This window comes from Schistosoma mansoni, chromosome 2, assembly GCF_000237925.1.
Source record: "Schistosoma mansoni strain Puerto Rico chromosome 2, complete genome".
NCBI classification, from domain to species: Eukaryota; Metazoa; Platyhelminthes; class Trematoda; order Strigeidida; family Schistosomatidae; genus Schistosoma; species Schistosoma mansoni.
Window position 1 is genome coordinate 9424408 of NC_031496.1, and position 16592 is coordinate 9440999.

A 16592-nucleotide genomic window follows, 5' to 3' on the forward strand; every position below is an offset into this window, starting at 1 on the left:
TACCTGGCCATAAAGTCCTAAAGTATATTACTTCACTGACGATGTATGAATGAACATATACAACCTTTTAATCAGTTGCTTAATCTTGTGTAACTATTGTATAAGTGTTATGCATAAATGAAGGACAAACAGATAATGAAATTATACAGGTAAACAATCGTTTCGTATACCAAATACTATAGAGAATAATGTCTTATGAATATTTTTTTGGAAAATGAATTTTTACGCCATATTAGTGAAACTCGATAAAAACTCACTTTAATTTTTGTAAGAAGATTCCAGATACTTAATCAGTTAGTTTTGTAAAGCTAGTTAGCATGTATGGGACTCCCCTCCCCATGATCATCCATAAAGTTTAATTTACTATATGAGACCTAGTCGGCTGTTTTAAAAAACAATTAATGGCGATTGATTTAAATCTTTGATGTAGTAATACATCATAGAGTATTAAAAACACTCAAGGATAATGTCGTTATGTAAACAGAATATTTCGTTGACGCTTGTGTACACTTATAACTGTATTTACCATGAAGTTATATATCAGGAAGAAACAATACCACAAAAATAGACATGAGGAAAAAGGGAAAAATAATACGTAAACTGACTTACCCACAATTACCATTGTATTCGAACTTCCCTTGGTTCAACTGCATGGCTAAATCGGGGGTTTGAAAATTCAACGCAACCATTTGACAACCAGCATTCCAAAATATCTGCCATGGTAGTTAAAACACATGCATACACAAAAGAATAAGTTATACGGAATACTTTTGAAGGAAATAACGATTACGGAAACCAGCAAATGAAATGGGATATGGTGTAGGTAATGAAGAAAAACAGAGATAAATACTTTTTTTATTAGTAGTTAAATGAGGCTGAAACCCAATTTTCGATCGTTTAAGAAAGTATATAATAATAAACATTTTAAAATACTGTGTCATTGAGAGCACATTCCTCAAACATTTTAAAAAACAGTAGATTCAGATGAAACACATTTGTTGTATATACACATTTTAAAATATAAAGATGATATTCATCATTACTCAGTAATCAGTCAGTTGTTAAAAGCCTCAGTCCTACTAGAGATCGGTCTTAACTTGAGAATCGCAATGCTAAGGTCACGCTATGTTAAGCTGCATGATGACTGTTCAAACACATCAGAGGACATTGATAACCTCAAGTTTACAGGCATCCCTTGATGACAAGCGTCAAACAGCACGAAATAAAAGTCAACGGTTTTATATCGACTGCCATAAAATATGTAAGATATAAACAAACGCAAATTATGGGGATGACAACAAGAAAGTAAGTACAACTTTTTTATGTGCACTTGTTAAAAGTAGTTAATCATTCATGTTCCATGAATTCACTAGATGCTTTAAGTATTTATTATAATTTGTAAAATAGTAAAATACCAGAAGTATTTTTTTAAATGGACGTTGAAAGTTTGCTTCAATGTCTGAAGGGTGATATTTCTTAAGATAATTGTAATCCTAATAACTTCGTTCAAACCGCTGAACTAACTTAAGTGTATTTACGTATAGGAAGCGCATATAACGAATAAACTTGAAAACAAAGTGCTATAATCATCACAGTCTTCCTATTAACTAATGTCAATTAAGTCTTAGTTATTCATACAACACGTCATTGTGTGAAGTACAATATTTTTAAGAAAAGTGCTTCGCTTACCTGTTGTGTGTAATCTTTAAATATAGTCAGCATTTTTATGAAATCCATGTATTTTTTGGCGAGGGTATTAGTTATGGCATGTATTACTATTACACATATTTGTCCAAGCTTTCGAACATACTTTAACAATTTAACATGTGACTATCGAATCATTTTCACGTCCTGAGAACTATTTCTGTCATAGAAGGTGTACGACCTTTTCCACCACCCATACCCCCTATATTCATGAACTCGCGATTCTATTCACACTACGCGTTATCTATTTGGAGCTAATATTAACGCTCGTAATCAGTAGTATTCTTCAGTAGGTTGGAATCTTTCTTAGTTTTGCACTTCTTACCGTTTTTTTCTGTGTAAAGGAATGTTTATAATTAACTCATGCAATGCAACCGTTTATTATCAACATTGCTTAAAAGAGTTGGCCTAAGTATAACATACGGAATTAAAAGGAAGACTAACGTTTTATGCTTCATTCATTGTGAACTCAGCGGACACCAAAATTGATCCATCAATCTATCATATATGATCATATGGAATAATAACACCAGTCTTATTTTTAATGTGATGGATAGGTAATAGTCAAATTACAAACTATGGTTGTTGTTATAATTAGTGGGTTGTTATGAATCCTTATCATAATGATAATTACAGAGAAAGATATCTTAATCGTTGACCTGGGTGAAAAAGACACGCAAGTTAATAATTCCAACTTAATCACAATTTACTGATGGGAAAAGTTAACTGACAATAGTAAAGGTATTTAATTCAGTTAGCTGATTACTATAAGAAACAAGATAACAGATTAGTAAATCGGATATTGTTTATTTGTTTAGTTATGATGTTTTCTAATTTATGCATTATTTATTTGTTTATTGGCTTGCAGTAATTTTGTTGATTACTATTATTCAACAGAGTTTAGTACATTCCCACATGTACAAGGAAAGACGTTAGAGGATCCGTGTTTATCGACTTACCACTTGAAAGATGTTCGAGTAATTAACATTGTATGTCAAGAGTATCACAACTCAGTATTGTAGTTATGTGTTTGAAGTGGTAAGCATTAGGCTGAGTAAAAACAGTAAAACTAGCAAACTGATCCAGTTATCAAAAGAGTAATTGGAATAAACACGTGTACTACATTCCACAGTTAATGTCCGCCCCAAAATATAATTGTACCTTTATTACCAACAACACACTAAGCAAAAACCTACGTAAACAACCAACCACAATTGATGTTATCCATACAAATTGATCTACTGTCTGTGGGAAATAAATTTTATTATTATCCGAAGTGGATTAGCAAGGAAAGTTTCACAAAATCCAGCAATTCAACTCAGAGAATCCAACAGTGTCAAAAACATCGAAAAAAAGTGCTCACATCGATAACCAACAGACGATCATTGCAAAATCAAAAATCCTTATAAAAATATGATAATATTAGAAATAAATGGGAAAAACACATATTTCTTAATTTCCAAGTATATTTTACGAAAAAGAAAGTATAATACCTAAACGAATATTTGGAATAACCCAGTAATCAATCAACATAGTTAATAACATATTTATTCAATTAATGATAAATTAATTTTACATGAATTGTCTTTTTCACCTTTCTCAAGGTTATCAGTTTACACATACATACCAGAAGAAAGACAATGAGTGAAGGAGAAGGGAAGAAAGAGAAGCGACAGAGAAATGTTTAATTCAACGAGAGAGAATATCATTGAATCAGGTTAAATTTGATGACAACGACGACAATAACAACAACAAGTGACCCTAGCATTGGTAATCAATTTTCCTCTTTACTTTAATTTGCTTATTATATTACATAAGAAAATAATGTGAGGTCATAATTTATCAACAACAAAAAAAGTTCTAAACGAAAAAACGAGTAGAGGAAACGAATAGATTGAATGGATGAAAAAAAGAGAAGGACCAATTTATTCACATTCATATTATTATTGCTAATACGAAATGGTAATCAAATTAACGCTGAATAAATAAACATAATTTAACATTGATTATCTGAGGAGTATAGCTGTTAAGTAAATTACTATACAGTACATATCGCTCATATAACCCACTGGAGATACTTACATTCCTCTGTATGGGAGATCAGTTAGTGTGCTTGCCCACTTCAGTATACATGTACCAGCTGGTTTGTTGATATGGAACTAGGTACGAAAACCCTTCATAGACGACTCTTCTTTGCTAAATTCGGAAACTTTTGTCATGATGATTAGGCTAAGGTTAATGAACATCAATTAACATCATTATATGTAATTTAAAATAGATTTCGAAATGTTTAGCCAGTAATTCTTCTTTTCACATCATTTACGCTTATAGTTAAAATATTCTGAGAGGTTTATACCATAACCTAGTCTACATTCTACAAGTTTAGATACGCTAACTAGATTCATTTAAATTACTAATACAGGAATAAAAGGTAAAAATAATCGAGATAGATGTATAAAACCCACATTGGTGTCCATGATAATATTGGCTGTATAAGTAATGTTAAGTAAAAATGTCAATAGACAAAACATAATACAATAAAAAAGAAAATAACTTCAAACTGACTTACTTGTGGCATATAATTGCTTGAATCGACACGATTTCCTCTAGGATAAATTCTACTCATTTGACGTTTATTATAACTGTTTTATTTTCATTATAATAGTCAATGTTAAGGTTGAAATTTATAGGAGATTTAGCAAAAGAAAAAGACATTGAATATTATTGCAAAAAATTGGGTTTTTTAACAAAACAAACAAATTCAAATGAACAAAAAAAACGAACTACCTAATCCACATGCAGTGAAACCAAAATGCACAGCTAACAATACAACATGAAAATAATGATTGTTGAAACAATATTAAATAAAAATGCACGTCATTATGAAAGATATAAAAAAGGGGTACTTGACAAATGCAATACAATGTTTCTTGATCAGACCCAATGCGATACTTTCATTGAATGAAGACATATGATGACTAATATTACCCGCTGAATGAATGTAAAGAAAAACAGAAAAGAAAAACAAATTGGAACACGAACTACAACAAATAGAGACCGGAAACACAATACAACTATTAGCATATAATATGACATGCTACAAGATATCAGAAAGACAAAATAAATAATAGTAACTAAATCGTCTAAAATACATGTATATATATATACGACAACATATAGGCATGCTGTAAGTAAATTGTACGAAACAATCCAATGTGTACATGTATTACATAAGTAAAGACTACACAACATAACAATAAGTAAAACGTAATGCTATGTATAATGATGATAGATAAACGTTATCATTTAGTAAATTGAATAAAATATTACTATTAAACAATTTTATTACATTACATAACATTTCCATAAACTGATAATGATGGATTATTCAACATAGATTACAAGTCAACTGAAAATTAGCTGCTTTAGTTTGGGCACCTGGGCAGTATCACAGCCCTCATACAAATCAAATGAGATTTGTGCGGCGAATATATATCTGGTGCCCCTTTGTATCAAAGTTCATGCGTTCAAATAAATAAAAAGAAAATTAGCTATATAACAGTATTATTTATTGAGTGATGAAAAAGAAACCTCAGTAAAAACAATTATTTACCATTATTATTACATAAATAAAATGATTCATAAAACAAATATTCAAATTCTCCGTTTTTTATCAAGGTCAAACGAATTATTTAAATATTTAAACAAAATAAGGATTTAACTGATTTTTATTCCCTAAAACGTTGTAACACTAATGGGAACAATATTTTTTTTAAAACGTTACAATTAACAGTTAATTATGATCACTTTTAAATAGACCACTGTGGAATAGCTATGACATAAGTAAAACAATTCGTTTATTTGTAAAATTGTTAGATTCCACATTGACTTGTTACTGAGTAATAACCATTGTTAAATTTATCCACTTCGTAATAATGATCTAATATCACAGATCAATCACAATTTGACCACTAATATTAGTGTATCAAGGTAGGATGCACTACATTTGAATGTTAGATGATTAGAAATAATTAGTAGAAAGAACTAAATCTAAAGAAACGGGTACCGAACTCGTTACTCAGCATCGTAGTCACAAACGTTATCACTCGTGTATTCCAGGAGTGGAGAATTTCAACTTTTATAATGCCTAGATTTGAAACTATCTTTCTATGGCTTCCAACCAACAACATAATAAGATTTATCTAACTATTTTATTATCGAAACGTTTCAATGAAAAAGACAATTTAGATGCTAAATGTTATTACAAAAATGAAAATAGATTATTACCATTTGTTTTACTGTGACAGATGGCGAACTTCGTAATTAGTATAAAGGTTGTAATAACTCCTTACACAAGTGCCTTAGATCGACCTTAATATATATGAATACATCTAGCCTCTGGCTTTTATTAATAACTTATGATATGAAGTCTTTTACAGATAATATAATGTAATTACAAAATATAATATCAAATAAGACAGTATGTAAGCAAAATGTTTGGATCACCAGGAAAAAACTAATATTTGTCCTAAAAGTCATACTTAATGTTAATATTAGAGGTATTTCAATATCTCCTTTTTTTCAAGTTTACATTTGTAGGATAAATAAATAAAACTATCTAAACACATACTGACAATGAATAAATATACAAATACATAAAAATATATTTGATACATTTAAGCATATGAGACAATGGCCTGGAACACACTAATACCAATAAATCTTCTCCAAGGTACAGATACACATCTTCCTATTAGAATTAGTTGAAACATTCCGATAAATAATAGATAACAATATAACATGCAGTACTAAAATAAAACCTTACAATAACAACGTAGATGCGTGCAAATATTAACAGAAGTACACTCGAAAAACTTTCGTTTTTTTTCAAAACAAAATAAAATGACAATAATGACATGAAACTGTTTTCTTATCAAGTGAATAGGATACTTGACAAATTCTATTGCTTGATTCTTTAACAATCCCAATGCCACTGTTTCACTGAATGAAGACATATGATGATGAATATTCTCGTCTAAATAAGTAAGTGAAGTTGAATACGTATACAATTTATGTGAGAATAAAGAAAATAATTAAAGGACATACTTAGTCAAAATATAATATCAAGGTTAAAAAATACGAAACTGAAATAAGAAAATTATTCATTTCCCAATAATATATTTGTGGAATTCAAGTTACGTAAAAAGAGGTCATTGAAAAATAAGGTAAACATTAATGTGACGATCAAATTAAGTCGATAAGTATTTTACGTTAAGGACTCGCTTCAGTAAGACACCTATTGAATATAAGGAAAAACTGAAGGATTGTTTCGTTATAGAATATAGGACTTTTTAATAATGAGTACCTGTGATCATCTAATGGGTTGAATTGAGAAATTTACTATCTCATAGAGATCGTGATCGCTCGTTTTAGAATTATAAGTTTAGAGTTCTATGCAAATTCAATTTAATAAACTTGGTGAGTTAAGTGAAATAATGAACTTTTAATTTACATGATATTTATTTATGATGTGTAAACATTCATCAATGATAAAATGAAGTTGGTTTTAGTAAGTGATAAATTTTCAATGTATTGCATGAATTGTCATGTAGTGATTAAAATATATTTGCTGTTAATTTATACAAGTTAACATATCCAAATTTAAACGTTAAGAATATAGAGATATGAATAAGCAACATAGTACTTGTTATAGATGTACATTAACTTAAGATACCATGTTTGATGAACATGATTAGATGAAAATAATAAAGTAGTTTGATGTAATGTTGTGACGATGATAAAAAAGAAAGACTTAACCTCGTGAATTGTATGTGTAAAGATGGAAATGTATGTATAAAAAGATACTAGAATTCAAGAAAGAAAGATAAATAGTGAATGCATCTGTATCACTTTTGAACCATGTCACCTAAAGTCTCCAAAAAGCAAGATTACACTATTTTAAATTTCTTGATTCCGCTAATTAGGTGTACTATTAATTGTTATAAAGTGAATATTTATATTTATTGAAAATATGTAGCACAAGTGTTCATAATTCCACACATTCGATAATTAAAGCTTGTAATCACAGTAATCAGTTTCAGGTGTAGAAAAACAAGTGAATATATGAAATAACATTCCGTATGTAGATGAAAATATTAACTGATACGATTCATCATACAGCTAAACATTTTATTTAAAGTAACCCGAGAATGATAACTTCAGTAAAACACCACATATACACACATACAAAAAGAGTAAACAATTCTGCATTACTAAAACAGCACGGTTTTATATATCCTCCACATAAAAACATACTTTTTCAGACTCTGTTTTTTTTACAGGAAAATCTTTTTTTCCAAATTTTCTATGGCTAGGAGCCTAGTTTAACAATTATTCATATTCTTGATTCATATCATGGATAGATCTTATTTAAAAATGAACAATATTTGAGCGAACAATTGTTTTCAATAACTTCATCATCAGGCTCTACAGTTATAAGATCTTATTTAGACGACCAATGAGAATCACAATGCGACAGACAGCTGTTTCGTCCTAGTAAGTGATGTGAAATACAACAAATTGACGATTTCTACAGAACCCCTATACTAATAATTAATTATTCATTTTCCTACTATATTGCTACTATTCTCAACATTGAAAAATTGCAACGAATTATTTTACAGAGACTAGCACATCAATAAAATAAAAAACCTAGGATAAAAATGCAAAATGTAAGTGATTATTTAGACAGAGAGGGAAACAAGAAAACGAAACACTGTCACAATATCAAATTGTTTCCCTTTAGTAGTATTTTCGAATCAAATAGTTAAAAAGTGAAAACGCATTGAATTTGATATGGAGGAAAAGGCTTAGTCAGTAAGAGAATGAATGTGAAGAAAACTATCTTTTTTTTCATATAACTACGATCCGATAAACAAACTGGTAGAAAAGAAATTATACGATGTATTGAAATGGATAATTTGTTATTGTTCTTGGAACTGGACAAAAGTAACAACAATCTGTAAATATTTATTCTAACAACAACGATAATGGTAATAATTATTCAAAAATGAATTTTAGAGAAATCATTTTGTAGAAACAAAATAAACCATTAACAGAAGTTAAGAAAGCTGGGAAAGAGATATAGAATTCTCCGGGGGCACGTTACCAGAACGAATACTTTAAACTTCAATATAACGATCGGCCCAGTACACGTCTGCTATTACTACGATTACAGGAAGAATGACTAGCAGTTAATACAAAATGAATATATATGATAGGACTAGGGAAGAGTTAAACCTGATAGTTTGACTTTAATTTCATTGGAGAGTTCAATGGCTTATTAGTTACTGAACCGTACGACTGTTTATTTGCCAACTGATACTGAAACACGTTTGTTCTTGTGTCAACAACTTTACATAAAAGTTTATTACATTGTTAAACGGAGAATCGGTTATATACGGACGAAGAATGAATGCTAACAGCTAGGAATTATTTATGGATTATTATTACGCATATTCTTATTGGATAGTTACTAGGTAACTAGTATATATATATATACATATATATATATATATATATATATATATATATATATATATATAGTCAAATTGCTTTTATCATAAGCTTTCATTTGATCTGTTGGTTACTCTTATACGACTTACTATTCGTAATTTATTTCTAATCTATTAGTTACAGTCTCCTAAACTCACAGCTACATTCTGTTTGATCTTGTGTAGTTATTATTTTTCACCTCATGATTTGATGCAGTCTGATCTGCTTGTTTATAAACGAAGTATGACTGAAATATACGATTCATACAGAGGAGGATGATATTTGTGGTCTGGATTGAACGGGCTGGACAAAACGTATAGCTACTATATTGAGGACCAATGAGGAGTTGACTTAAGGCTGTTGATGCTGTGTTGACGTCCTTTTGGTTCACCATAGAGACAAGGTCTTGGTAGTTGGTATTATGGTTGACGATTATGTCACGTGATATTCGACGGACCGTAAGATTTAACAGAAACTGTTATAATGGGAAATATAGCGTGGGTATTGCGATAGGACTACACGCAATTCTACCGATTGACCGAATTCAGATATCCTAGTTCGACCCCAATACTGTTCCCCAACTCCAATAAATCAGAACACAGCCGTTAAATGAGAATTGTTTATGGGGTCAGCAGCAGAACAAAAATGGTTTACAGACAAGGCATATTTATACAGTTACGATGACTATTAACAGTAACCAATGGAAAGGAAGGACACGTGAAGGTTATAATTAGGACGACTCAAAATTGACCAATAGGGAAACGACACATGAAAGTCATAGTTAGGACACTGTAAATAATGGCCAATAGGAAATAACATGCGAATTATGTGAAGAGTCTGAAAACATACCATTTTACATTCGAGATAATTTTTGGGATATTCTTGTGAATATCCTAACACCTCCCCTTGGAAAAAATTAATAGCGACGCAATCGTGGGTTTACCTGAAAGTTCTTTGGTTTTCTTCGTTTGCGCTTTGACCTCCTTCGAGGTAACGACGAAGAACCTGAAGAATGTTCTGCTTGGTTAGACGACTCAGTTGCCTCCGTTGTAGGCATCGGCGGAAGTTGAAAAGTATCTAGCAGTAAGTCGAGGGGAACTCGGTTAATAATTCCAACTTTTTCTTTGGCATCTCTTGTCCGTAGTTGATTATGATGCCTGGTCCAGATTTCTTGGTTTACTCTGACCTCATACATGACCTTCCCCTGTCTCTTTGCGACTTCACCCTCTATCCATCTATCATACCCATGTCTATAGTCCCGAACATACACTTTCGCACCAACTTTGTAGGGAATTCTAGTGTTCTGCATTCGAGGATTCTGCCGGGTTACTCGCCTGGGTGCCATCGCACTATGGACTGTTCGTAGCCTCCAACCAGGCTGGAGGAGTTCGATGAATCGATTTTGGAGGTCTGCAGCATGCTGTTGTGTAGTAGCAGGAGTTTTTACTTGATTACAGATAGTGCTGATAGGTAGATTGGCAAGACCAAGTTCTTCGAACCAATCTAAACCCAGAAGATTGAGAGGGGATTTGGTGATGTAGCACGTACCCTTGAAGGTTGTACCTCTGAACGAAATACAGCAATTAAGTTCACCATGAAGGCGGAGATGACCACCACATGCACTAACGGCTGTCTGCGAAGATGGTTTGATGGGAGGTTGACCCAAGGTTCGCCAAGTTTCTTTTGACAGAATAGTGATATCTGATGCAGTGTCCAACTGCAATCGAACTGGCTGACCATTGATTGAGAGGGTTAGAAATTTGCGTCGCGTGGCGGCATGGGTGTGGAAGACTGCTGCTAAACTTCCTGATGAGGGAAGCTGCTTTTTAGTATGACGACGTTGCGTCTGTGCATTTCGACGACTATTGGGTCGATGAGATTGACAAAAACCGCTTTTGTGACCAACTTTATGACAGCGATCGCACAGCTGCTGTTTGAATGGACAAAATTTCACATAATGCCAGGCTCCACAGTGCCAACATGGAGAGGGGGGCTTCTTGTGAACCGGTCTGGAGTGATTAGAGAAAGAAGGAGCATTGGCTTTCGTAGGACCACAGGTTGTTGATCTCGGAGATTTGTTCTGACGTTGGACAGCGTGAACTTCGCAACCACCCTGGCCCCCAGATTGGACCAAAGTGGTGTCACGCTGCAGGTTGACAATGCGTTGATACTCGTCGGCGATTGCATTAAGTGTCAGCGTAGGGTCTTGTTCAAGGCGGTTCAGCAATCGAGTTCTGATGTCGGAGAATTTGGGTGACTGAAGACTACATATGAATACGAGGGATTTGAATTGGTCGTCGGTAAGGGATTTGAGCTTGAACCGTTCGCACTCACGGTTGACAATGCCAACATGGGTTAAGAAGTCATCGGACTCGTTCATGACCAGTTTTAAACAGCGATAACGCGTATTAAAAAGTGAATGATGGTCACCAAAAAGTTGACTGAGAGTTTGAACAGTGGCATCGAAGGAACAGTCTCGTGGGTTCTGCGGTAGAATGTAGTTGCAATACTTATCAAGCTCTGATGGACCAAGTTTTCGAAGGAGAAGACGCACCTTCCACGAATCATCTCTGTCAGCAAGGTCGACTTTAAAAAGATCTTCATAACGTCTGAACCAGGTATCAAATGTAATATTGGCATCAGGATCATAAAGAAACTCTGAAATACCACTAGTAATACCGTCGACTGATTGAGGGATTGTTGGTGTACATGAGACTCGAGAAGAGATCTGCGTCTGAGTAAGCATCTCCATCAGCTTCAGCTGTTGCTTGAACAATTCTTCTAATTTAACTGGATCCATAGCTAGTCAGCAACTTGTTTGCAAAATCTCCGTCGCCAAATTGTTATAATGGGAAATATAGCGTGGGTATTGCGATAGGACTACACGCAATTCTACCGATTGACCGAATTCAGATATCCTAGTTCGACCCCAATACTGTTCCCCAACTCCAATAAATCAGAACACAGCCGTTAAATGAGAATTGTTTATGGGGTCAGCAGCAGAACAAAAATGGTTTACAGACAAGGCATATTTATACAGTTACGATGACTATTAACAGTAACCAATGGAAAGGAAGGACACGTGAAGGTTATAATTAGGACGACTCAAAATTGACCAATAGGGAAACGACACATGAAAGTCATAGTTAGGACACTGTAAATAATGGCCAATAGGAAATAACATGCGAATTATGTGAAGAGTCTGAAAACATACCATTTTACATTCGAGATAATTTTTGGGATATTCTTGTGAATATCCTAACAGAAACCAATACCACCAGCCAAATATCAACCCTTCCTAACATCAATTTATTTGAGGGTTTACATCAACAATATAGATTTCGTAACCAGCCAATATTCAGCCACATCATATTACTGTAATTTGTCTTTTGAATGGCACTCTGTTTATTACATTTTAATCACAAACTCATGAATAAATTACTAATGATAAGTCATGTAACTGTAAATAACTATTGTTACGAAATTTCACACGTTGTAATGGTTTCTTATGCGAATTCTAAAACCAGCACTGTATAGTGATGACATTAACACCGTTGGATACCGGCTTACAGGTCTAGAGGTCAAGCGCTCATACATGACACCGAAGGTCATAGGTTCGGGTCACGCAAATGAGATCATGTAGTCTAACTTAGACATCAATGAAATTTAACAATCTTCACTAGCCCAAAGTAGAAACATAATAATTATGTTTCAAACAACTGTAAAAGAATTTATGTATTCTATGTTAACTATCAGTTTGAATAATAATAATAATAACAATAATAATAAAGAATAAATATTTTGAAACGAAAGGAAAAAAAAACCCATCCTTTTATTATCCATCTGATTTGATGTACACATACATGAAATATCAGCAATAACAAGTAAGTTCATTAATTTCAGATTATTTTTATTTCTTAGCCTAAATTATTTTCACATTTTGTAAAAACAATTTATCCTAAACTATCCACTTAAAGATAAATGAAAAACTACCATAATAAATCAAACAGTTAATATATCATTGAATTATTTACAAAACAATAAGTTAGATATTATGTAATATACATATAACCACGAAACCATATGGACCTATCAAAATAAATATCAATATGGTCAGTTTCTTTTGGAATGTGTTGTGTGAGTAACTATAGACTACTAGGGATATAGTCAGAGTAAACATATCATAAAGCAATGGTTGGAAATATTAGATAATACGGCTAAGAATTTGTAATAATTGCACAGAATCATTCAATCTTTGTCTAACTGTAAGATTTTAGGTTCCTAAATTAGTTTATATAATTTGTACCACGAAATTATTTATTACTCATGAATAACATTGTTTAAGATAATTCTTTATTAGTACAACTGATACGTTTACTAATGAGAATCCTTCCATATTTATCTTGATAGTTTAGTTAAATTACAGTGGCAACCTAAACTGATGAACATGTATCAAGTTGTACATGGGGTATGACTGACTAACATCCTCATCTAATATTTGAATTTTTTCCATAAATCAATGAGAATATAAAATTAAATGATTACAGGGATTGAAACAAGTATAAGCTAAATTATTTGGTCAAAGGATTTTATACTAAATGATTTGCTGATGACTGCTAACCCTAATCAGTACATTATAAGCTTAATTTTAAGAAACACAATTTTGTCATTTTACCCATTAAACAACTTCAAATTACTCACTCAAAAAAATAGGATATATAATTAAATTACAATTATTTTTAAAGTACAGAATACTTGGTATGCACCAGTTTGTAGGTCAGTGAAATCATACCATAAAATACAAACACCATAGAATTGAATTTCAATATTTTGTAGCAAATAAAGAAATTTCAAGCTGTCAATAACTGGACGACGAGATCGGTAAATAAACCCATGAAGTTCAGATCTTGTGATGAACTCTAGATCTCTGATTTAGTATCTAATGGTGCACATGTCTAATTTCGATCATTTCATAATATTGTGCAACAATATTCCATTGTTTACGGTGAATAACTGCTTCATAACCAACATGATTGAACTCCACTGGTCCACATTTCCTCGGCCCACTGGTTTAGATATTACGTTTTCGAAACAGCTATCTGGTGCTTCCTATTTTTCAATAATGAACTTACTAAGACCAGTGTAAGATTTCGACTATGAATATCCAAAACCAGAACACACCAAAAATTATGCATATTTGTAATTCTTCATCTTTTTCACAAACCAACTGCACATCTATAAGAAACGTTACTATCCATAAAATAACATTACGACTGAAATCAATGTTCCCTTACTCACCTTCTGCAACATCAAATCCTTGAAATTTTACAGGTTGTGCATAATTAACAAACGATGATAATAATGGATGTATACTACTTGTTGCACCAGTATAATGATAATGAGCCATCATTATTTGTTCTTCTTCAGCTGTTAAATTTCCCTACATTAAATAAAAAAAACAAGCAACCATAACAACTTCACTGTAAGTAATATTCGGTGAGAAATTAGTCTGTTGAAGAATGTTTGAAAACAGACCGATGTGTCATAACTAAGTGGGATGTTTACACTAGATCCCGAAAATAATAATAATAATAATACAAGAGTAGAGCTCAAGTTATACAGTTGATTTGCCGTTTACAGAAATTGATTCAACGAATAAAGTTATAAATTCTCAACATGTTACTCGAAGATTTGAACTGATCTACATGATCAAAGTTGATTTAAGTGGCTATGTAAAATCACCAAATCTCACACAAACAGAACGATACAAAACTGATGAAAAAAATCGTAGTAGACGAGGAGAATGTATCGATAACTAATGAATCATATTATTGATAAAATAATCTTACAGTTTCCTATGAACCATACCAAGTAAGAAGCTAATCAGGTTTTTTAACCCAAAAAATCTATGTTTGTCCATGCGTGTTTAATCTCATCCTACTACATATTAAGTATAAAATATCAGAATAGCTTATCAAAGGTATATGTAAAAAAATGTTACAGCGACTAAGTAGATGAAAGTTGATAACATTGATAATCGATTCACTGGTAGTTATCGCCGGTAGCCCACAATCAAAGCTCGTTTATCCAACAAGATTCTAAAACAACTTATAATCAAACACTAACAACCGATATATTTTTTTTACACTCAGAGTTCACTCATCATGGACATTGAACATACAAAACGTTTTCACAACAAAAAATATGGTTAAAAGAAGTAGAAAATGTTATTTCGTCTCAGAAAGATACGACCTACAATAGTGGTATTTCAACTATGCTTAAAAAAACACTAAAATCGATATTATTTTACTAATTGAGATGAACTTATTTTAAAAATTCTCCTACAAAATATTTTCTAACATGCTAATAATACCATTAGGATAGTCATTTGAAAAGGTATATCTGAATGATTGAAGCTACAACGGACAAATTGGGAAAATTGGAATTTTCGGGGAAGATAACTAGACAGCAATCTATTTTGTTATATTATCAAAACTATCAAACTGAATAAGTAACAACAATATCATGTTGTTGATAATAATAATGATAATAACAGATATTGAATGAATATCAATTCAAATATAAGCATAACTTACTTCCTCCTGTATTGGATAGATAGATGTGTCAATCAGTTATTGACAATATATCCGTTATGAAAATCCATTAAGATGAGTTTTGTATCAGATCCATGAGTAGGGTGAACATGCAATCATTTATTCATTGACCACCAGCAATGTTCGATCAGTAAGTTCGATTACAATTATTATGATTATTATTAATGAAAGATTTATAGAAAGAATAAAAAACAGAATTAAAACTATATATAATTATAAATATATATTGTACATTGCTTTCATAAACTAGAAAATACTTACAATCTAACTTAATGACAATTGAAAGTTATCTCCAATTCATCAAAACATTTGTAACAACAATAACAAATAATACTACTACTATTGTGGTGTGTGTTACTTATGCGAAAAGTTATAAGTAGTATGTGACAGGAATTGGAATCCTTACCAAATAAATGAAAGAAAGAAAATAGAGAGCTATCGGAATAACAGGATTGGAAGAATGAAAGAGTATGTAAAGGAGGGCTCAGGGAAGATTTGTAAATATACAAAGAATCAACATTAACGAGTATCAATAAGAACAAAGATTACGTCAAAGTTACTATAAAGACGAAAACAAATCATCATATTATTAATACAAACCTTCTTTAATTGTAGTCTTTTCAATTCAGCACTAGAAGTACAACTAACCAACTGTGGAGTAGGTGTTGTATTCAGAGGTATTACAGTATCACCCCCACCACCGGAGCCAGTAGTAGTAGT

At 31.9% G+C, this 16592-nt stretch overlaps 1 protein-coding gene across 1 annotated transcript in view; it reads right to left on the bottom strand.

Annotated features, from left to right (window-relative positions):
- The window catches only part of Smp_146330 (putative phospholipase C beta), a gene marked incomplete at both ends in the record, with an annotated part of 91637 nt that overhangs the window by 10346 nt on the left and 64699 nt on the right, over nt 1-16592 (bottom strand). Inside the window, 5 exons of the mRNA XM_018795606.1 lie at nt 610-713; nt 4274-4346; nt 6655-6739; nt 14557-14698; nt 16473-16592. The exon at nt 16473-16592 is cut by the window's right edge and continues 56 nt beyond it. Coding sequence (XP_018649902.1) covers nt 610-713; nt 4274-4346; nt 6655-6739; nt 14557-14698; nt 16473-16592 — 524 coding nt within the window. The remainder of the gene's footprint in view (nt 1-609; nt 714-4273; nt 4347-6654; nt 6740-14556; nt 14699-16472) is intronic.